The following is a 22,431-nucleotide window of genomic DNA, read 5'->3' on the forward strand; positions in this document are numbered from 1 at the left end:
CTCCAGACTGCCATGTTCCAGTGTGCCAGCCTCTCTTCTCTGTCTTGTGGTGAGTGTGTGTTTTACAAGCTTCTCCCTGGCTCTGTTAAAATGCCTGGCACTCTGTTAAGCCATTAAGGATCATACTAAAATAGCTTGTAAAACACACGTGGGCAGACGCATGGAAACCGGCATATTCCGTGCCCACAAGTGCATTAACATGACTACAATCATGAATGACCACTGGAGGCTTGTGTACCTGACAGTCTGCTCCTGTAACATGTGACAAGCTCAAACGTTTTACTAACACGGTGTCTGATATAACTCTGTTCTGTTAAACTGGAGCGAGAGCCAACAAACAAGGCTGGCTCACATGTTAGAGGAAAGGGTGGTAGGTGAGAAAAAGTTAGTCGTTAGGGCTTATCAACAGGGCACCTCCCAGTACAGATAACTGGTTGCATCAAGAGCAAGAAACCCTAAAGGAGCCTCAGCAATAAATTCACACAGAATGAAATCCCTGCTTTCTGTGCTGATAAGATAAACTGATTATATTACTGTAGATAGGTTTAACAGCACAGAAAATCCTTCAGTATTAAAATAAAAAAAAACAAATAAAAGATTTATTAGGTTATATAAGTTATCGATATAACCACTATACTTTAAAAACAGCAAAAGTAAGGAGTTTAGTTTAAAGTTTAATTTCTGAGCTTTAACAAAAAAAGCTAGAGTTTTTCTTGAGAGCTTGTTTCTCAACAGCAGATGTAACAGAACAAAAGCTTTGCTTCAAAATACAATACAATGCACAATACAAACAAAAACACCCAGTTGTTGTGGCAAAAATAGAAGATATCATCTCAGCAGAACAACCACAGCACCACATTGGTCAGCAGATTTTGAACAAAATGCATGTTTTAGTCCGTCATGTGAAGTAAATCAAGAGCCTTTTATTGAACAATACAACAATGAAAGATATTGTTACAGCCCTCCTTAATTTGTGCTAATGTTTGTTCCATTTGAATGTGATGATCTGGGTTTAGATGCAGCCTTGGACATTTATTGCATGTCATCTTCCAGTTAAGTAATTCCAGTGTAGTTTCATTATCTTTAGTAATCATTTCCATTTCTGTAGCTATTAAAGCAAAAAACGAAAATAAGAGACTTGTAGTAAAGCAACAAGCTACAACAGCAAACCTTTTCCCTGAGGTGATATCTTTAGCAGCGTGGCTGTAGGGATGGCAATCAATCCACCACTTTGGTTCAGACTGAAATATTTCAACATCTTTTAGCTAGATTGCCATGATTTTGATTCAGATATTTGATTTTGGCCTCTGGTCATCAGAGGATCAATCCTAATGACATCAGTGATTCTCAGATTTTTCCTCTAGCACTACCATGTGGTTGACATTTGTGATTTTGAGTGAAATGCCTATTGTCAACTATTGGATGCATTGCCATGAAATTTGGTACTCACATTCCTGTACCCCACATATATGAATTGTAATCAGCGTTAGTTGGACTTTAGTGTTTAGTGCTAATTAGCAAATGTTAGCATGCTAACACGCTAAACTTCGATGGTGAATATTTTAAGCATCATACCTACTAAACATCAGCATGTTAGCGTTGTCATTGTGAGCTTGTTAGCATGCTTAAATCAGAATTTAGCTAAAAGCCCCACTGGCCTTTAGTACAGTCTTGCAGAGCTCCAAGCATAGCTGTAGACTCTTATAAACAATCACAAAACAGCTGTAATAAAAAGAGCAGATTAAAGACGCCTGTCAATATTTGCTCAGTGATACATCTGATAAAATGGCGGATACAATGTCAGTAAAACTGTAGTCTCACTTTGCCAGACCATCGACACGCTGCGGAGCAGAGGAGGGTCTGGCTAGTCCACACAGCATTACGGGATGGGAGAAAAACATGCTCTGGTTTATTGGTATTTCTTTAAACCAATAAAAATCGTCATGGGCGGCGCTAAGCTCTACACGGAGCCGCTGTAAAATAGTTGTGCGAAAGAAAACTCAGATTGGACAGATAGTCTAGCTAGCTGAATGTTTAACTGAAACCAACTGCTGGGGGGGAAAAGCAAAATAGTGAACCTGGTGAAATGCAGCTGATTGATAGACTTACTCGTGAAGATTCATCGGCCCTCATTTATCAACCTAACGTAGAAACCAGCGCAGATATGAACGCAGAAATCATCTTACGACAGGCTCCACGTGTGATTCATGATACGTTCGTATCACACCAATCAGAGCGTAAGAATGGTCGTACATTGATAAATGCAGCGGCTGGAAACTATCGTAATTTAAATATCACGCCCCAATATATTCTCGGTTTGGAGGCCTCGCCCCTACAATTTACGACATGGCGAGACATAATCCGCCTGAGAAGCGGCACTTTTCAGAGGTGGAGATTGAAACCCTGATGTCTCAGGTTCATTTGCACTAACATGTGTACTATTTAGCAGCCTGAAAACTGGTATTAAAGGCTGTAGAAAGAATGCGGAATGGAAAGGCCTTGGTAAATCGGACTCCAGCTGAAGTTTATTTAATTTATACATCCCTGACGTATGCTATAGTCCTAATAGTAATATACAGGCTTATATTACAATCTCTTCGGCCTACATGTAGGTGTACCTATGTTTAAATAAACACACAGTAGCGGAGTTTATGCAGTGTCTTTTATTTTACTCGTGTTTTTTTCATGAGTCAGGGCAAGGCAACAGCTGTGAGGAAGAGCGTGTGTCCTCCGCCCCCCGTGCTGGACCACCACCCCAACCCTGTCTCCTGACAGCAGAGGGGCTGGAAAAACAAGCTGAAATATGTCAGTCTATGGAAGAAATAAATTGTTCACTTGTGGCCATTAACGACACTTTAAAAGAGAAATGAAAACCTGAAGAATAAATAAAAATGTTGTGCATCGTCATGTTTCCTGTATTGAGTATCATTGCCAAACATAACACTATACCTTTTAAAAGCGAGGAATAATATCCTGTCTCATTCGTATAGCCCCCCAGTTGGGGCTGTGCTGGACACTGCTCTCTGGGCATCGGGTCAGCTGGCTCATCACTACATTTATGGCACCCTGTTTTCCTGCGCAATGTTGTGCAGAACCCCACAGGCTAAAACAATGTTGCAGGCTTTTTCTGCTGTGTATAATATGGTCCCCCCAGCTGATGCAAGACAGAGCCATCTGCCCTTAATCCATCCGATGGAGCGCTCCACCATGGTCTGTGCGCGTACATGTGCACTGTTGTACTGGTGCATAGAGGTCTTCTAACAGAGCCAGATCTGCCCTTGCTGATAAGTGATCAACTGATGACTTCTCCTTCTCCTGTTAAACTGATTATATGCTGACATGCAAGTCCATACTGACTCAAAAACTTGCGTACACGAGTCCAGACCAGACATGAGATTTTATCGCAGCCTACGCTCACGTTCAAATTAATAAATGCCTTGCTTTGCGTAGGCATCGGCGTACGCCCGTCCTACGTCTGTTTTAGGTCGTACGCACGTTTCATAAATGAGGACCATTGTGTCTCTTTTTACTGCAGTTTGGCTTTTCTGAGCTGCCAAAAGCATTAGGTCACTGTCATTTAAATTTGACATTTGAGTGTCTGACTCGTCTCTCGTGTTTCTTCTGTACTGTTGCTTGGACTATATTTTTTTTCAGTCGTCTGTTCCTGTGTATTTGTTTCCATGTCTCTTTAACCTCAGCTGAACTACAAAAGTAACACTGATTCCAAAAGTGAGGTTTTACTAAAAGTGCCATAGTCATAATAATAACCTTTATGGCTCAATGACATCTCTAATGAGCACTGAAGAGAACTGGCATCATATTCCACACACACACTCTCTCTCTCTCTCTCTCTCTCTCTCTCTCTCTCTCTCTTCTCTCTTTCCCTCTTTCCTATGTCTCCCTCCCTGACCTGGAATGTGGAGGTATAAGAAATAGCTCTGTGTGTGTGTGTACATTTGCATGCGTATGGTATTGTAAAAAACGTATTAAGTGTTGTTGGCTGAGTCAGACATAATATCGCTGCTCATATGAATCCAGTATGAATGGTCAGCCCATGACCCTATCTGCTAAAAGCAAAGCCGGCTCCCAGTGAGTGGCTGCGAGCGTTTCTGAGCCAGCTCAAGCTGCAGTAACCTCAGTGAAAATTGAGTCCACATATTTACAACTCTACAATGAAGTAATGAAGGAAAATGCCACACAATTAATTCAAATGTCATTGTTGCTGCAGTTTAATCTCCAAATAGAAGATGAGAATACATATTTTCTCTTTGGCTTCCTATACATACATTTATAAGGTTATACAACAAGGTATCTTACAGGGCCTGGCAGCTTATTAGTCAACTGAAGTGAATCAAGTTACTTTACAACAAACTTCCATTGCAGGAAAACAACACCCATATGCTGCTATAGCCCTGATTACTTTAAACTCTGTGAATCCTTGCTGATATCAGAACGCTATAAAAACTGACCTAGAAGCAGTGAATATTTTTGTGGAAGAGAAACCCAGAGCAGACTGTGAGGCCATTACAGTATGTGGAGATGCTAGCAGTGAGATTGACTGGACAATTGTCCTATACAGTGTGTGGTCAAAGTTGGGTCATTCTGGTTATTTATATAGGCAAATCGAACTAAAGATTTTAAACTACAAACACTTCTGAAGTGTTATATAAAGAAAGCTTGTCTTTGCATATAAAATACAACCTTTTAGGTTTCAAATACATACAATCATTGTTGTTTCAGCTCTGTAGCCTGATGCCCTATAGCTAAGTGATACCCTCTACAGACTGGCAGACTACAAAGGAACTGTGTGTGTGTTGTGTGTGTGTGTGTGTGTGTGTGTGTGTGTGTGTATGTGTGTGTGTGTGTGTGTGTGTGCGCGCGTGTTTGTGTGTGTGTGTATGTGTGTGTGTCGAGCCCTCACAGCTTCAAGGTCACTGATTGGGTGAATTTTGATTGACAGGCGATACAAAAACAGGACGGGGTGGAGCTGGAATCACAGCTGATAATGTATTACAATTGTACTGGCTTAATGTGTGTGTCTGTACATGTGGAACTTAAACGTCCCCAGTGATAATAAAAAAAAGTTATTATTGTTATTTTGATAGTCTGCGTGTGTAGGTATGCATGACAGAAAGTTTCCAAATGATAACAATCCTGGAGTTGCCATTATACTGCCCGTCTTTGACAACAGTAGGTCTGCCTGTTTGCTTGTCTGTCTGTGATGGTTACAACTTGAACACTTAATGATAAGGCCTCTGCATTGAAATGACTTATACTAATACAGTTAATAGTTTTGCAAGGATAATGTTCAAATACTATCATTTAATTGTCAGTTTTGACTTGCAATTAACTTAGGAAGACATTTGACTTGGACATGGCCTCAAAAACCCAAAAAGAAATTAAATTACGTTTTATGCAGCTGACGCTTTTATCCAAAGCAACTTTAGTGCATTCAACCATGTGGTACATCCCCAAAAAGTGTAAGAATCATGCAAGTAAACCAACTTCAACAAATGCTGATTTTTATGGGCCAAGGTGGAGTCTGAACAGATGAGTTTTCAGTCTGCGACGGAAGCTGTGTAAAGTTCCTGCTTTCCTGATGGCAGCTCGTTCCACCATTGTGGAGCCTGGACAGCAAACAGTCATGACTTTGTAGAGCGGTAGCCGGGCCCCCTTCGTATTGAGGGAGTAGCAAGCCATTTGGCAGTAGCAGAGCATAGTGGACAGGCTGGGGTGTATGGTTTGACCATGTCCTGGATGTAGGATGGGCCTCAGCCATTCACAGCACGCTAGGCGAGTACCAGTGCCTGCAATTGGGTTCGAGCAGCCACCACATTGAAAAGCAAAAGTGTTTTTGTCTGTGTGCAAATGAAATTGTAAAAGTGGAGTGGAGTGAAGACAGAGGGCAAAGGAGGTGGAGTAAAGAGGTTTGAGGGGGTTGTCTAGAGCTGAGAGAGTCAGACCCATCCATTTGTGCTGCGTTGTGGTCTGGGGTCTCTCTTGGCTTTCATTAGGCAGCTCTGCTTCCTGCTCCAAAGATGATTGTTTTCTCTCTAAATACAACGCTGAGGTCCTCGACGACCATTAGACACACAGACACAGTGAACACACACTCAGAAACACAGACAAAAGGAGAGACAGTCAGACGCACCCACACACATGGGCGACCCTCAGTGCCCATTTTACAGACACACACACAGGCCTTTGCTGGTCATTACGGACTAACTGCTGGGTTTTTATGCAGATTTATTGAATCCAGGCTTAATGCCTTTACCAGTCGACCTCTTTTTACATGCATTGTCTTTTTTCTGTCTTTCTTCCTTGATCTTTCCCTCTGTCTCCGGTTATCACTCTCTGTCCCCCTCTTTAATTTCTTTCTCTCTCCTTCCTTTTTTCTATTCTTTTACATCTTTCCATTTTTCTCCATTTGTCCTACTCCATCTACCCTTTGCTATTGTCACTCACTCTTGATAAATCTGCTTCCCCCTTTTCTGTCTGACTCTCTGTCACACATCACTGTATTTCTCTTCCATTCTCTACCTTTCGGTCTCTCCATCCTCTTTTGTCTTTAATGGAAAAACAAGCTGGTGATGGTGACAGCTGAAGGCCATAGACTTAAATTAACACACAGAAACATGTTCTCCACTCTCACACTTTTCCTGTCTCTATCTGAAGCCGTTAAATCTTAGTTTGCAAAGCCAGCCATTGTTGAAGTCCAGCTTCACATATTTCTCCTCCGTTATTGCCGCAGACGTTTCCTCAAGTTCCTTCGACTGGACAGCCATACAATCATTTTGACTTTTACAAACATCAAACACACTTCAATTGAGAAACTTTCAAATGTACAGATGCCATGCATACACTGTGTTATGTAGCCAGTTTGATTATTTTTTTTATTCCGAATTGCACATGAAATCTGTGGTTTAGGTTGTGGTTATAGTTGAGGCTTTGTAAAGCCAGGAAGAAAGAGCAGACAAAGTGAACAGGATAGGAATATTATGGAATGGAATTGAAAGAAAACATAAAATAAAATAACGTTTAAAGGGAAAATCTGTCTGGTTTGAACATTTTGTCTGAGCTGCCTGTAAGTGTATTTCATATACATGTCTTTCCCTCAGTTAGGTTTCCAAATTTGATCATTGGCCACAGACTTTGCATCTTGGTTTAGATCAAGATAAACTACTCTTCATATCTATCTTTTTTTGGATCAGCTGTTTTTAGAAGCACCTCAGGCTTCCCTGCGCCTGTAGTTTGTTTTTTATTTTTTATTTCTTATACACCTTAACATTGAATCAGGTTCTTTTTAGATTGGCCTACTGGGAGGTTCCACCTATACACAGTCAATGCTGGAGTCTGTTTCTGCTGTTTATTTCTGCAGCCATTAGTGCTGTAAGTCCAGCCTTGTGTAGTTACTCCTAGAGGGCCAGTTTACAGTTTAAGTCTTTTTTATATGCTCTATAATCCCCTGTTCTCTATGAAGGTGTTCCACTGTAGTTACCACACTTATATTCACAAGCCCACATCTTTTCTGTAGCTCTTCTTGCATTGAACTAATAGATTTAGGTTCCCAGACAGACCCAGAAATGCAGGGTGGGGAGTTGAACATCTCCCCTTCCTTAACATTTACTTAAAGTGCTCATGAGCAAGGCACAGGATGGTGGAGAGCTCCCAGATTTGAGTGTTTAATACTCTGTCCCCTCCTAACGAACTGCTCCCAGAGGCTGAACGTATAAATATGAATATGTTCCTACAGTCAATTTGGCTGATTGAATAACCTGTTAATATAAAATTACCAGGTGATGTAGAATTGCCCACAACACACACTTCCCTTGTATTTTTTTTCAGTTGTTAAAGCTAAAGGAGTGCAGTATTTGTTAGTCCTCCAGGAGCAGTTTAAGGTACATGTCCTCAAGCTCTATTCCCACTGCAGCTCGTTAGCCTGCGTTTTAAGTGGAACTGCCTGGGCTACAACTGGACTGGACTACGACAGAGCACACACATACACACACACACTCATTCACACGCGTTCGGTCGCATGGCTCAGACACTTTTGGGCTTGGCGCAGTACAGGCGGCCAACTTATAAAGCAGTCTACACAGTGTAAGCCTGTAAGAACCTAATGGTTTAAATAGAGACAGGAAGAGAGACAGGGATTATACAGTAATAGCCAATATAGGCCTACTATACGTTATCCCTTGGCTCTTACTCATAATAGTGTTTCTATAGCACTGCTCTGGGCTGCTGTTGAGGAGTCTGGGGCCTTTTCAAACCTCCTGATCGTATCTTTACTCATGCAACTTGGTATGCTTTTGCTGAGGAATATTAGGTCAAACCTTGCCCTCCAGACTTTGTCTGTGTCCAGATCCTCATCCTCTCCTTCCCCTATGTCTTCCTGCTGATTTTGTTTAAAAAAGAGTCTGTCATAAAGGTTTTTCTTTTTTCAGAAACAGTCCACCCTTTCACCTCAGTTTCTATTTTATTACCCTCCACATTTCCCACCAGACAGTGCTGCTCTGTCGCTGTACTTGTTAAATGCTTATGTTTAGGCAGTAATGCAATTATTGGAAAATATTTGAAATATTTAAAAGTTAATAAAAAACATTTTTTGTCATTGTCATCCAAATATAGTATGTGCCAAACTTGGTTAAGATTAGATTAAACTTGTAGCCGACGACGTGTTATGTTTTGTTTTAATGGTGGAAAATGGGCCTTATGGATAGGATAAGTTATTTTGCTTCTATGCTGAGAAGTATACTCAGATTCAAAGCATAAAATTAAATGTATACATTTTCACATGTTGACTATAATTACAACCAAAACGGAAAAGTTTTTATTTTCTTCTTAAAATAACTTTTCTTGCTTCGAAGTAAAACAGAATCTGTAACATTCTCAAAAGTACATTATAGGAGTGACTACATTATTTGTGCAGCCCTTGGTACAGTTTTTGTGGGTCAGTGGGCCTTACTGTAAGCAGCCCTGATCTTTGGAAATATGGGACTGGACCACATGATTTATAGAACATCATTTCCCCTAAATCAGTCAAATCAAGGCGCAGTTAACTGTTTAAAATGCACAGCCATGAAATGCTGTGCTGTTCATGACAAGACGGTTTTCTGATATAAAAAAGAGACCTCTGGCCTCAGAATCATCTGTAAATGGAAAAACTGTAGTCAAGTAACTTTTGTAAGATGGGTGTCTGCACCAGGCAGTTGACTTGCTCAAGAATGGGCTAATGCACTCCAGTCAGTTCATATATTTGTGCTCTCGTATTCCACCTCTACCCGTTTCTCTCTCTCTCTCTCTCTCTCTCTCTCTCTCTCTCTCTCTCTCGCTCTGTCTCCGTCTCTCTCTCCCTCTCTCGCTCGCTCTGTGTCCATCTCTTTCTCTCTCTCTCTTTTCCTCTCTCTATTTCTCTTCCTGTTAATCTCTCTGTCTCTATCTCTCTCTGCTGAGTTATGGTTCCTTTAGAAAACATTAGCATTCCTTGCAAAGAGGTTCAAGCTCTGCAGTGTGTGTGTCGTGGGGTCAGTGTGTACACACACACACACACACACACACACACACACACACACATCTTACCCGCATTCTCAACTTGTGTGTGCATGTACATGTTTTTGTAAGAGGTGTGTGTGTGTGTGTGTGTGTGTGTGTGTTTGTGTGTGTGTGTGTGTGTGTGTGTGTGTGTGTGTGTGTGTGTGTGTGTCTGTCTACAGGCCTCTGATAAGGCAGATAATGATCCATCACGATAATGGAGCTTAAGTGGCTGCAGTAAAAATCATCTTCAACCAACCCTCTCTCTCTCACTCTCACACACACACACACACACACACACACACACACACACAACACGTCTTATCCCTTCCCTCTGTCTATCTCTCCGCTTCCCACAATTCTCTGTCACTCAGTAAATCAGAACTTGAGCTTGCAACATCATGCCGTGCACACACCTGTCATGTCAAACCACTGCACAACGCACACACATTTATACTAACACCTACACTCATGCATCTCCTTAATACACACATACATATCCTGACACAAACACTAACAATCTAAAACACACTCTTACAGAAGTCATTGATCTGGCAACATTAACTCGCTGCCCACTTACATTATTTCATCTACATTTCTCTCTGACCACACACACTGTGATTACATGAGACATGATCCATCGGTGCAGCAACATACAAAATTATACCTCTTAACTGGAAACTGTATCATGCAACATTGTTTTTATTTAATTTATTCAGGCCATAAATGATCTCAGGAGTGAATGTAGCAAGAGAGGAAGTTTATTGCTTACTTCTCTCTCTACGGAGGAATTAAATTATGATTACTTTCTGAGGAAAACTGGGTCAAATTTTTCTAGTTTTGGCTATCATTCATATCAGTTATGAGAAAAAATTTCCCAACCAGGTTAATTGTAGTGATTTAAGGATGTAGCAATCCTGTTAGACACATATTTGCAATAAAGCCCATTAGTGCAAGCAGTCAGCCAGGTTTTAAACATGTTCTCAGTTCAACCACATTATTATAAAAAAAAAAAACTTTGCAGTCCAGCCCCAGACTGCACCATGAGATTTCAGCTATACTCACCTTTGATTTCATTACCAAATAAGTGGTTTAGAGTTATGGATTATGGAGACAGTAATTTATTATCATGACAGTATCTCTCATATGTTTATACCTTCAGTGTATATGATCCTGTTTTAGCAGTATTTGCGCTGCTGTGAGCCTTTTTAAACACCTTTTTTGAAGCGTCTCTCTCCGGTGTAGGTCAAGGCTGCGAGAGTCAGAGAGCAGAAGATCTCTTCTCAATCGTCTTACAACCTTATCTTTATGGCCATGTTTTTCTGGGGGATTACAACTAAATTGCAGAGTTGTTAAGTTACATTATCTGCAAACACACAAGTGGAAATATACCAATATATGTGTGTGTAATTTTACTCACTCACTCTCCATTTCTCCCTAAATCTTCTCCTCCGTTTCTCACTTTTTTCTTCTGTCTTTCAAAAATAGTATCTACAAATACTTCTTAGGTCTTGTTGTAGTGTACATACTCTATATGACTGTTTTCTAGGCTCCATGTCAGTGTACAATGAGTAACACAGATGTGAGCACATTACAGACTACAAGGAGATTCCAAACAACAACTTAGATGTTCATCAATATTCATATATTTATAAATATTCAGTAAATAAAGCTGTTTTATTGCATGTAAATTAAGCACTTAGTCTTACGTATTATTGTGTATGTATTGATTACTTTTTGTCATGACATAGTCATATTGATCAATTGGCATATGAGAATATTGACATGATGTCCCTCAATTTAGGATTGCACATATTTATTTATAAGAGGCAGATTAAAAAAAAAAAAAGAAAAAAAAAAAAAGAAAGAAAGATCATAGTTGATGGAGCAGATTTTTATTATCCTGACTTTTATTCACTAGTATGGGCCAAGGTTGCCCACCTGGGAAACTTCCACACACACAGTTTTTGTGTGAAAGCAACATGTGAAAACTGACCTAAACTTACTGTATATTCACAACATTGTAAAAGAAATTGTTACGTACTCCAAATAATGAAACATCTTGATATATGGATAATGGACTATATTTATATGTGATTTATTGGGCACATTTTCATTAATCATTAACAGTATTATTACTTACAGCAGTTTTACACATGAATAAAGCCACAGTAATATAAAATGCCAATGAGATTTGCTGGCTCAGAGATGAGAGCAGAGGGAAGAGGTTAGGACTTAACGAGGCAAAATTTTGCCAATATCTGACCCAGGCCTCTCACATACACACACACACACACACACACACACACACCAACATAAATGTGGGCTTGTGTTACATGACTGTTTGAGCGGTGCTCTTATTGATACAGATGTATTGGTCATTAAGTCAGTTAGGTTTGGCGTCTCAGCTCGGCTGCAGCCAAAGAAAACATCAGCGCTCGCTCACAGAAATGTTCCGTTCTGTATGGGCAGAAAGAACTACATTGTGGTGTTTTCAGATTACAGTTGTGTGTGTGTGTGTGTGTGTGTGTGTGTGTGTGTGTGTGTGTGTGTGTGTGTGTGTGTGTGTGTGTGTGTGTGTGTGTGTGTGTGTGTGTGTGTGTGTGTGTGTGTGTGTGTGTGTGTGTGCGCGCGCGCGCGTCACCTTAAACATGCTCCCTGATCATCCATAGGGTTACAAGGAGTTTGTCTTTTTGCCTGTGCATTCTTCCCTGGAGATAGATGAGAAAATAGTGTAAGTGTAAGTTGTGTGCCCGTAAAATGTCTTGTATTTACACTACAGTATTTGTCAAGTTAAACAAACGAGATATAGCATGTGAAGTTTTTAACATGGTAGGGGGATTTTTTTTACCTTTGGAGAGAGTCAGGGTAGCTTTTTTTTTTTCTCTCTTTCCAGTCTTTATGCTAAGCTAAGCTAACCAGCTCCAGCTTTATACTAACCATACAGACATGAGAGCGGCATCAATCTCCTCGATAACTGTTGGCAAGAAAGCAAATAAGTGTATTTCCCAAAATGACAAACGATGCCTTTAAATTCCATGTTACTATGTTGGCTTTATCGCAAGATATTTTTTTTTTTACAAAATGTCTAAATTGTCTCCCCTCTCTCTCTCTCTCTCTCTCTCTCTCTCTCTCTCTCTCTCTCTCTCTCTCTCTCTCTGTCTGTCTGTCTTTTCTCTCTCTTTCAGTTGGAGGCAGAGTTAGCGCTGTGTGAGAGGGAGGGGGCGGAGCTCCAGGAGTACGCCAATCAGGTCTTGCAGCAGATCGCAGACCGATGCCCCGACATTTTGGAACAAGTGGTCAACGCTCTGGAGGACAGCTGCTGACACAGAAACATAAATAAGCTTACGTACAGACATGAATTAGCCTGCAAAGTCAGAAAGCAAGCAAACGTGCACAGGACCGTCAGAAGTCTCCAGCAAGCCCCCATAATCCCCTGATACTCAAAACAAATCACAGGATGAAGACTTTCTCTTCCACCGGCTTTTCACTCATCTCATTTTCGGAAAAGGGGATCTAAAAAAAAAAAAAAAATCACGTCATTACTGAACAATATTCTTCCACTGTGTCTTTAGTCACTATCATTTTGAACAAACAGTGTCAGCTGAGGGAAATATTGTTCATGTTTCCGTTCATAGTGCTTTGTTGGCATGCAAGTTAATTGGAAATAGTTGATGTTTTTGAGACAGTAAACACGTATTTTCCTAAATACGCCGAAACAGCCTTCTGCGAAACTTCACAGCGGCCATCTTGTATCCTTCCAGGCAATCAGCAGTTGTAATCCTAACTTTATGTATTTTATGGGTGGAAACTATTTTTAAACTGTATGAAAAAGGTAAAAGTGAGTCGAGCTTGCCAGGTTGTTTCTGATGCCAGACTTACATGCTGTTACTACATTGTTATTTGATTGGTTCAGATACAGAAGTGTTTATTTCAGCTGCCTTTGATTCCTTACATCATTTGCTGCTATCTTTTCAACGTTTAGTTTCTATTTTTCTCCCATTTTGTGTTTTTTTCCCCCCTGATGAAACGTCCCAACTTGCAGTTTCTTTCAGCAGTAATCTCTGGATAGTTGTGTATATTGTAAAGAGAGAACTTTATTGAACAGAAACACAGCTTTCGTCAGGCAAACATGACACTTCCCCCCGTAATTGGTGAAAGGCACAAACCACAAAAATCTCGCAATGCTCCCTTTATTAAAACACAATAGTGTCGATATTTTTTGTGTTTCTTTTTAACCTAAGAAAAACATGTTCAGTTATGGTGTCCATGCTGAGATTAGGTTTTGTTCAGACAATCCCTCACTCACCATTTTGTGACAATCCCTTTAGAGTTAACACGGATAAATCTGAACTCACTTTCCCTAATTGAAGCATCTTTTTCTTTTTTTCTTGGGAGGTAGGGAATATTAAATAATATCTATATTTTTTTTTGCTTTTGGTAATATATATATATATATATATATATAAAACACTAATCTTGTTTAATTGAAAATATTGTCATGTATTGGTTGATATGTTACATAATGTGTCAAAACGTCTTTTCTTTTTTTGTGATTTGCAAGTAACCACAGATTGGTTCCATAAGCAGGAGACTGTTACCTGTCACTGGGAACGTATATTGCACCGACACGAGGCTCTGTGTCCACCGGGAACATTTTCACAGAATCAGTTTCTTGTTCTTGTTGTTTACAGTGGAAATGACACTCTGATGCATGTTTCCCACAGCGCTGACAGTCTTAGCATGATTAAAACGCTAACAGCACTAGAGGTTCAAATTTTTTCAACTTCAATCAAAACCTCCTCTAACAGTTTTGTTGTTGTTGTTGTTGTTTTTTAGTCTTATACTGTAGTGAGTGCTGAAGCCATGACTGGCAACATGCAACTGTTTAGCGCTGCTCCTTTAATAAAAATACCTGGTGGAGACAAACCTAAAGAGGGGGATTTACACGGCACACTCAAATCTAATTTAACACCATCCAAAGAAGCCCAAAAAAAAAAAAACAGGTTTCATTTTCGGCACCTAAGCTGTGTATTAAAAAGCAAATGAGGAGTTTCATTCCAAAATATTACTTGAGGTTCAGGTTCGTCAAATGTTACCAGTTTGAAATAGCTAAAAGCTTCAAACAAATCATGAGGATTTGACAAATGGCTCTTATTTTGGAATTAAACTTCATCAGATATGAGCTTGTGTTGTAATTTCAGTATTTTGTTGTCTGTTTTATACTGATAATGTTTGGAAGCGGTGATGACCGCAACTAACCGCGACTTCGTTGTGGATTAAAAATGAGAGAATAGAATAAAATATGGATTTATCTTTACTTTATTGTGAAAGGATTCTGTCATTTAATCTCAGTCAAATGTTTCACAGGTGAGAGCTCCCAACCTTTTTGACTTGGGAGCAGTTTAACCAAATGGTGATTTTTCTTTCTCATGTTTCTTTTTTTGAAGGATTTTTATCGGCTGGAAGAGAGGAACATATTCAGCAATTCACAAGAAGACAAAAAAAGCAAACTAATGAAGGACCGTCAGAAAAATATTCTTTCTCATCCCCTTAATCGTCTGATGACCCCACACTCACACACACCTTAGATATGGGACTGACTTTTTTTTTTTTTTTTGTCTTTTTGTAGATGACCGGAGTACAAATAATAAAGACAAAGCTTAGAACATCTTTCCTTTCGTTTCATTTTCTTACTTTTTCTGACCTCTCCTTTCGCCTTCCTCGTTCTCTCTCTATCTCCCTCTAAACTGTGCTTCTTATCTTGCACTAGTGGTACATTTTCCTATCCGCCCACAATAATGGCATTATTCCATAGCCCAGGCCTCATCCTGTTCCAATTCTTTACACACACACACACACACACACACACACAGTCATATCATTATGATTGTCTTAAATGTCTAACAACTCATCCAAAAGGCCTTGTTTCCAATTGCCTGGACTCAAATCAATATTGTAGACAATTGAAATCTTTAAACAATTATTTTGTGCTAAATAGGAACTAATGAAGATGAGGAAAGATTTTGTGCATACTGTACATGTGTGTTATAAGGGTTAATGTAGCTGATAACGACACAGGAAAGTGACTGTAAAAAGGGCCCGACACACACACACACTTCCTTTATGTTTGCATCTTTCATATGGCAGCAGCTCAGTGTAATGCATTCATTCAACTAGAAAATCTGGTTTAATAGACCTACCCGGCTCCACTGACCCTAAACCTTGACCATGACCCAACCTTTTCACTCAAATTTTTTTCCAGCAGAGTGAAAACGTCACCAGGCTATTCATTTTTTCACACAATAAAACACATCAGAGGGAACTCGCTGACAGTCTGTAAATGTAACATATGTGCTGGTGTTTACATTCACATGTGGCAATATGTTCAGTGTGTCTGGGTTTGTCAAGAAGGATCCGTTCTGCTTTCTCCATCTACTGTCCTAATAAAAGCCAGTGAAGGGAGACAGAAGGGATGGACGGAGCGAGAAGGAGGAGGAGGAAAAGATATGCATGTATGACTGCCTGATTTATGTGATGGAGAAAGAGAGAGAGGGAGGGAGGGATGGATAGGAAAGAGTGGAGACACAACCCACCAAGCACCAGAAATCATTTCATCTTCTTGACTTTGCTGTAACTCATATAGCTCAATGCGTAATGCAAAATATTACATATTTATAGACCAAAAATATGCTGCATTTTTTTTGCAAAACATAGTCTGTCTCCAACAAAATCCCCTTGAGTTGATTAAAACCCCATTACAGGTTACAGTTTGATCCATTATTACACATGCACACACACCTTTCTTTGCAGAGATTGAGCAATGATAAGATCCTGCTGATATCAGTGGTTCACAACACAAAAAACACAGTTGTCCTTGAGATAGCATTTGAACATGTGCATAGTTAAAAAATATATCTACATTTAGGCTTTCCATATATATATATATATATATATATATATATATATATATATATATATATATACTGTATAAACTATATAGTGCACTAAGACACATGAGAGACCAGGAAGAGAAATAAAAGTTGAGTGACTGCAGAGGAAGTGGGGAGGGCTTGCGTTGGCTTTGGGTAGATGTGGTTTCAATCATCACACATCACATCACACATGACTGCAAAGAAAAAGAAGGAGAGGGTGATGGAGAGAAAGAGAAAACAGAGAGAGGAGAGGGAGAGCCGAGACCAAAACAAACAGCAGCTGAACTTAAAACACACACTCAGTCTATATTACATGTTTTCAAGCTTAATAATTAATTATTTCAGTTGTGGTTTGGAGGCATAGACTTGTTGCTTGTTGGTTTTGGATGTTTGCTTTTTTTGCATACATTATGTTCTCTAATAAATGGTTTGTAAAGTAAATGAATGAATGGAGTAGATAGAGAGAGAGAGAGAGAGAGAGAGAGAGAGAGAGAGAGAGAGAGAGAGAGAGGGAAGATTGGATGGAGAGAACTGGCAAGATGGAAGGGGCAGAAGGAGGCAGTGAGCAGTAGGAAATACTTTTGAGAGGAAATAAAAACAATGTGAGAGGAGTGGAGCTCCTAAAATAAGCTGTTAGCCACTGACAGTCCAAACATCCACCAACACCGAAGACATGTTCCTTATCTTCTGTTCCTCCTCCGTCTGTGCATTCCTGTGACTTTTATTGCTTTCAGAGAAAACGTCTCCTCTAGCTGCTAGGTCACAACTAATGATAGGGATAGATCGAGTCCGGTTCACAGTGAGTCATATAAGGGGCTTCACTGTGTCATACAACCAAAGCCAGCCGAAATTTCACCCTGACAGAAGCTGTTTTTTCTGTTGTCAGGATGGCCAAGTGGTCTTACACTACCTACACTCAAGGGTAGACTCCTTCCTGTGCTAACGGGACTTCTGCTCTCTAAATGGAGGCGTGGGTTTGAACCCCACTTGTGACAGAGAGTTTCCTACCTGCAGGTAGTTTGATGATACAGATGTCTCCTGTAGAGCCTAAGATGTGCTTTAAAGCAACACTAAAGCACTTTTCCCGCTTCGGTCGCCCTACAGATTGGAAGCGGAATTTTCCATTACATTAGATGCAAGTTTGCCAGATCGGGTAGCCGATCTGTAGTTCGAATGAGACATATTATAGACATATAATGAGACACTACGACAGCGGTAATGGACAGCTCCGCTTCCAACCTGTAGGGGGACCGAAGCGGGGAAAGTGCTTTAGTGTTGCTTTTTAAAAGCCACGGAGGTGCTGCACTAGATAACCTGTTTCATCCATGTTGATTGACAAAATAAATTTAAAACTTAAACTACATGCAGCTGTCTACAAAAAAAATGATGCAAACAGGATTTAAACTATATAATTAATTAAATTAAACCAGTTGCACAGGTGAGATTTGCTAAAATGTGATTAGCAGATAGTGTGCATTAAAAAAAATTCAAACACCTATGTTTTTGTCTTTTTGGAAGCAATATATTTGTATAGTTGTGACAGTTGGCACAGTTTTGAATCTGCCACCACTAATGTAAAATTAAGTGCAGTGGAGACTAAATAGGATTATGATTAGGATAGATTTTGAGTATCAGTTTAGACCGACAATTCCCAGCTGTCAGGATGGCCGAGCGGTCTAAGGCGCCAGACTCAAGGTTTGACTCCTTCCTGTGAGTTACGGGACTTCTGGTCTCCGAATGGAGGCGTGGGTTCAAATCCCACTTCTGACAGAGATTTTACTTGAAAATCATCGATGAACATATTAGATACAGACAGATACAGACAGATATATTAGATACAGACAGTAACAGAGAAAATCATTAAAACACACGACGGAAAGCACATTTAATAGGCTACCTTAACTGATATAACTGTACAACATCGAGTCACCTGCGCAGTATTTTCAATAATCAGAACGTGTCATTAGTAACAGAAGTATTACATCTTATGTGGGTTTAGCGGAACCATGAAACACAAGATTGTTACCACGGAATGTATAATTAAATTAATTCATTTGAAGGCATTAGTATAAAACGCAATCTGATCGGACTTATTTTCAGTTGTCAGGATGGCCGAGCGGTCTAAGGCGCCAGACTCAAGGATTGACTCCTTCCTCAGTCACGGGATTTCTGGTCTCCGAATGGAGGCGTGGGTTCAAATCCCACTTCTGACAAACATTTTGGTTCCACAATTTATCCGTGTGGGTCGACACACATGTCTTTCCTTCTGGTTTTTCTCTCCCTCCTCTCTTTCGCCGATGGGCAAGCGAACAGTTTCCACATGAGAGCAGAGGAGAGTCGTCACACGGCACGGACAGAAACAAGAGTGAACTTCTTTTGTTTCACTCCGCGCTGAGTCCCTTCTATCTGTCTCAAACTTCTCGCTCGTGTTTCTCGACGCGTAAAAACTTTACAGAGCTCCTTCCCTACCTCCACCCTCCTCCTCCTCCTCCTCATTTTCCCTGCATGCGTAATTAGTTGGAGAGCGTTTGGAAACTTGTGATGGCCGTGAAAAAAATCTCACTTTATTTCTGACACCTGTTGCTGAGGACACCGCGCACACAGCCGTACACAACGGGGAGCGCGTGCTACTGATTTTAAGACTTTGTTTCTACATTTCTACATGACAAGTTGGGACTTGTTGGGTACTGACAGGTCCACGGGTCGCCGGAAGCTGCGTTATAGGCTACTTCTATACACTCCCCTAAATCGGCTTTTTGTGACTCAAGGACTTTCGTGCGGTATTTCTCTGTGAAGGGGATCGAGCAGTGAACAGAAGGACATTTAATGTGTCACTTGGGAGAATTTGTATCTGTCTAACACACTGAGGCTCTGCAGCAGGCTGCTCAGGGGTCGGCCTGAAGGGGTTTCCCTTTCGATAAAAACACCGACCTGTCTGTAGTTTTCCCAGCCGGACAGAGTCACACTCTTCGGACTTGAGCGCTGGTGGCAGGAGAAACTTTCCTTGGAGAGCTGAGCAACAACTGGATTCGAGCACAGCAGAACAGGTAGGAAATTCATTGTTTCATTCATTTTAAAGGAGAAGTTTATAAAAAGTGATTCGTGATACAAGAAGGTCATTAAATCTTGAATATAGGCCTACACTCTGCAGTCTGCATATAGGCTACACACTCAAGGGGAATATAAGAATGTTTTAGAGGTCTTTCATGAGGATTTGAGAGGTATGATTTACGTTTGTCCATGATGCCCACATTTATTCCAGTCTTATAATAGTTTGTAGTTGCTATTATATGTGTAGGCATATGTAGCCTAATATTTGTCAGTTTTTTTGGTTCTATCATCTTTGTCCTGAAAGTTGTAAGAAGTGTAGGCTAATACGTGTGCAGCAGTTATTGGATTTAAATACATTAGGACTTGAACTCTCACTATTTTAGTTACTTTACACGCTCTAAACAGGACACACACACACACACACACACACACACACACACACACACACACACACACACACACACACACACACACACACATACACATCAGACACAAGTCAATGGGAAAAACGTTGGTTTAAACTTGGTCCACTGGGTTGTGGACTTTGCTACATTTGAACTTGTAGACGTTGTGTCCCCACAATGTTTCCGTTGTCACAGTCTACTTACAGAATGGCCTTATTTCATGACTTTTGGCTCCCATATGACAGTGGTGAAGTGTGTGTGTGTGTGTGTGTGTGTGTGTGTGTGTGTGTGTGTGTGCGCTCGCGCGCGCGCGTGTGTCAGATCTGCGATCTGCCAACCCCGTCGGCTTAAATGAAGGCAGCCCTCTTGCTTTGCGGTGGAGAGCAGGACTATTTTGGTCGAAATGTTGCACAAATGTTTCCCTCAGTATATAGAGAAGTCGCTCTTCCTGCCTTCATCTCAGCTCATTGGCCTGTATAAGCATTATAATGTTGATGGTGAATGTAAAGGTCAGCTGTGCGTGCAATCAAACAATATAGGCTACCAATAGATGTCCTGAGCTGAGACTATAGAGGAGTGAGGACATTTTGTAGTTCTTGGCGCTAAAGTGGTTTATTGTAAAGACATTTGACAAGAAAAATATGATGTGATGCTTAAACTAAACTTGTGCGTTGTTTATTTTTTTTCCATGATTATAATGTTTTTTTTGCCATGAAAGTTAACGAGACAAAAACTGCATGTATGGACTCTATTTGTTGATTATGGGTGGGGAATTTCATGTAGGTGTGTGTGTGTGTGTGTGTGTGTGTGTGTGTGTGTGTGTGTGTGTGTGTGTGTGTGTGTGTGTGTGTGTGTGTGTGTGTGTGTGTGTGTGTGTGTGTCTTTTCTCCATGTTTGGCAACGAGACATCCACACATCAGTGGACCTATTGAGTCTTTATGGTGACCTTTGGACTTGTCTAGATCTAGAAACAGTCAGTTTGTTCCTCGCACATTTAGCCCAAATGCAGGAAGAACTTAAAACTCTTAAGTGTCATAATGAAAAAAAAAAAAACCAAAACAGGTTAATCGTTCAAATGTATCATTCATTTAATCAAGCAGTGTTGTTGAGATTGATATGTCTTTCTCAGGAGAGCCAACCCCCTTCATAAAAAGGAAGTTCACAATAAAAGAACATTTGATTCATCATTATAAAAAACACATTTAATTAACTCGAGACAAACCTCTTTCCCACATTCCTTTGTTTGCAAAGGGCAGACATAGCAGAGAAAAGCGAGTTTCTCCCGTCTGGCAGCACATGTGAAAGCAGACTATCAGATTCTGACAGAAAGTTGAGGCCGTCTCTGGCCGTGACGTCTCCGGTTCCCTTTGCACTTTTTAATGGTTTTAAAAGTCTAAAACCCACCTGAGTTGTGGAGCGGACTGACAGCTGTGCTGATAAACCCCGCAAGAGTTGTGTGTGTGTGTGTGTGTGTGTGTGTGTGTGTGTGTGTGTGTGTGTGTGTGTGTGTGTGTGTGTGTGTGTGTGTGTGTGTGTGTGTGTGTGTGTGTGTGTGTGTGTGTGTGTGTGTGTGTGTGTGTGTGTGTGTTAGATAGTAATGTTAGATGTGTAGATAGAGGTGGTGAAAAGTGTTGCTGTCAACAAGTTAGCCATTAGAGAGAGATAATCTCTCTTCCTCCTCCTCCTCCCTGTCTACCAAGTCAACTTCTGGTCTTTCTCTTCCCTCCCTCTCGCTGTTGCAGTCATGACATCAATTTTCTTTTTCTTTAGTGCCCTTTGTTCCCTTCTCTGGTCTTTCTTTACTTTCTGTCAGTCCTGTGTCATGTTGGATTTGATTTGTTCGAGATGACAAGGTGTTGTATTTGCAGCTGACCGACTCAAAACTATTTCACTATAGCTGAAAGATTCAGTGATTTAAGGCTTTTATATTTCTATTTCTAAACCTGTTAGATAAACTCAAGCACGCCTTTGGCTCACGGCTGTCTAAGTTGGTGTTTGAAAAGTTGTTAGAAATGGAGAAGTTTTTGGTTTTATCCAAAATAAGGATTTGTTTCTAATGAAGAAGTAGCTTTATTAGTGAGTAAATCAAACCAGATATATGCAGCAACAACATATAAAAACATTGTGTATATCTTCACTCTGAACATTTTCTCATTGTGTCTGTCTGTCTGTCTGTCTGTCTGCCCTCTAACTGGTGAGAAAGACCTTTTTTCCTTAACCAAACACTGAAGTGCTGCTTGAGTGTCTCGTCCCTCAGGACTCGGTAATTAGGGAAGGGGAGTAAGTGTGTGTGTGTTGTATGTCTCCACGCTCGATATATGAGAAGATGGGATGTCTGCAGGCATCAATGGATTCTCAAGGTTGTGTGTGTGTGTGTGTGTGTGTGTGTGTGTGTGTGTGTGTGTGTGTGTGTGTGTGTGTGTGTGTGTGTGTGTGTGTGTGTGTGTTGTACACAATGGATTTGGAAGTAAGTAGGAATATTCTATAATTTAACATGAACTGCAAGTGAC

The 22,431-nt window shown here is 40.4% G+C and overlaps 2 protein-coding genes and 2 non-coding genes across 21 annotated transcripts in view; all 4 read left to right on the forward strand.

Annotated features, from left to right (window-relative positions):
• Positions 1–14,856, forward strand: part of LOC120553473 (ELKS/Rab6-interacting/CAST family member 1-like) — a 123,577-nt gene extending 108,721 nt beyond the window's left edge. For all 15 annotated transcript variants that reach the window (XM_039791892.1, XM_039791895.1, XM_039791894.1 and 12 more), the window contains one exon: positions 12,720–14,856. In XM_039791892.1, the coding sequence (XP_039647826.1) occupies positions 12,720–12,857 (138 nt within the window). In that variant the 3' untranslated portion in view covers positions 12,858–14,856. The remainder of the gene's footprint in view (positions 1–12,719) is intronic.
• A 3,267-nt stretch (positions 14,857–18,123) lies between these two features.
• trnal-caa lies at positions 18,124–18,236 on the forward strand. The gene is made up of 2 exons: positions 18,124–18,161; positions 18,191–18,236. It is a non-coding gene; the product is annotated as a tRNA-Leu (tRNA).
• A 332-nt stretch (positions 18,237–18,568) lies between these two features.
• On the forward strand, positions 18,569–18,679 carry trnal-caa. Its single transcript has 2 exons — positions 18,569–18,606; positions 18,634–18,679. It is a non-coding gene; the product is annotated as a tRNA-Leu (tRNA).
• Positions 18,669–22,431, forward strand: part of wnt5b (wingless-type MMTV integration site family, member 5b) — a 92,809-nt gene continuing 89,046 nt past the window's right edge. For all 4 annotated transcript variants that reach the window (XM_039791937.1, XM_039791936.1, XM_039791938.1 and 1 more), the window contains exon 1: positions 18,669–19,513. The gene's annotated coding sequence lies outside the window, so the exon portion shown is untranslated. The remainder of the gene's footprint in view (positions 19,514–22,431) is intronic.

Source organism: Perca fluviatilis, chromosome 23, assembly GCF_010015445.1.
Source record: "Perca fluviatilis chromosome 23, GENO_Pfluv_1.0, whole genome shotgun sequence".
Classification (NCBI taxonomy): Eukaryota; Metazoa; Chordata; class Actinopteri; order Perciformes; family Percidae; genus Perca; species Perca fluviatilis.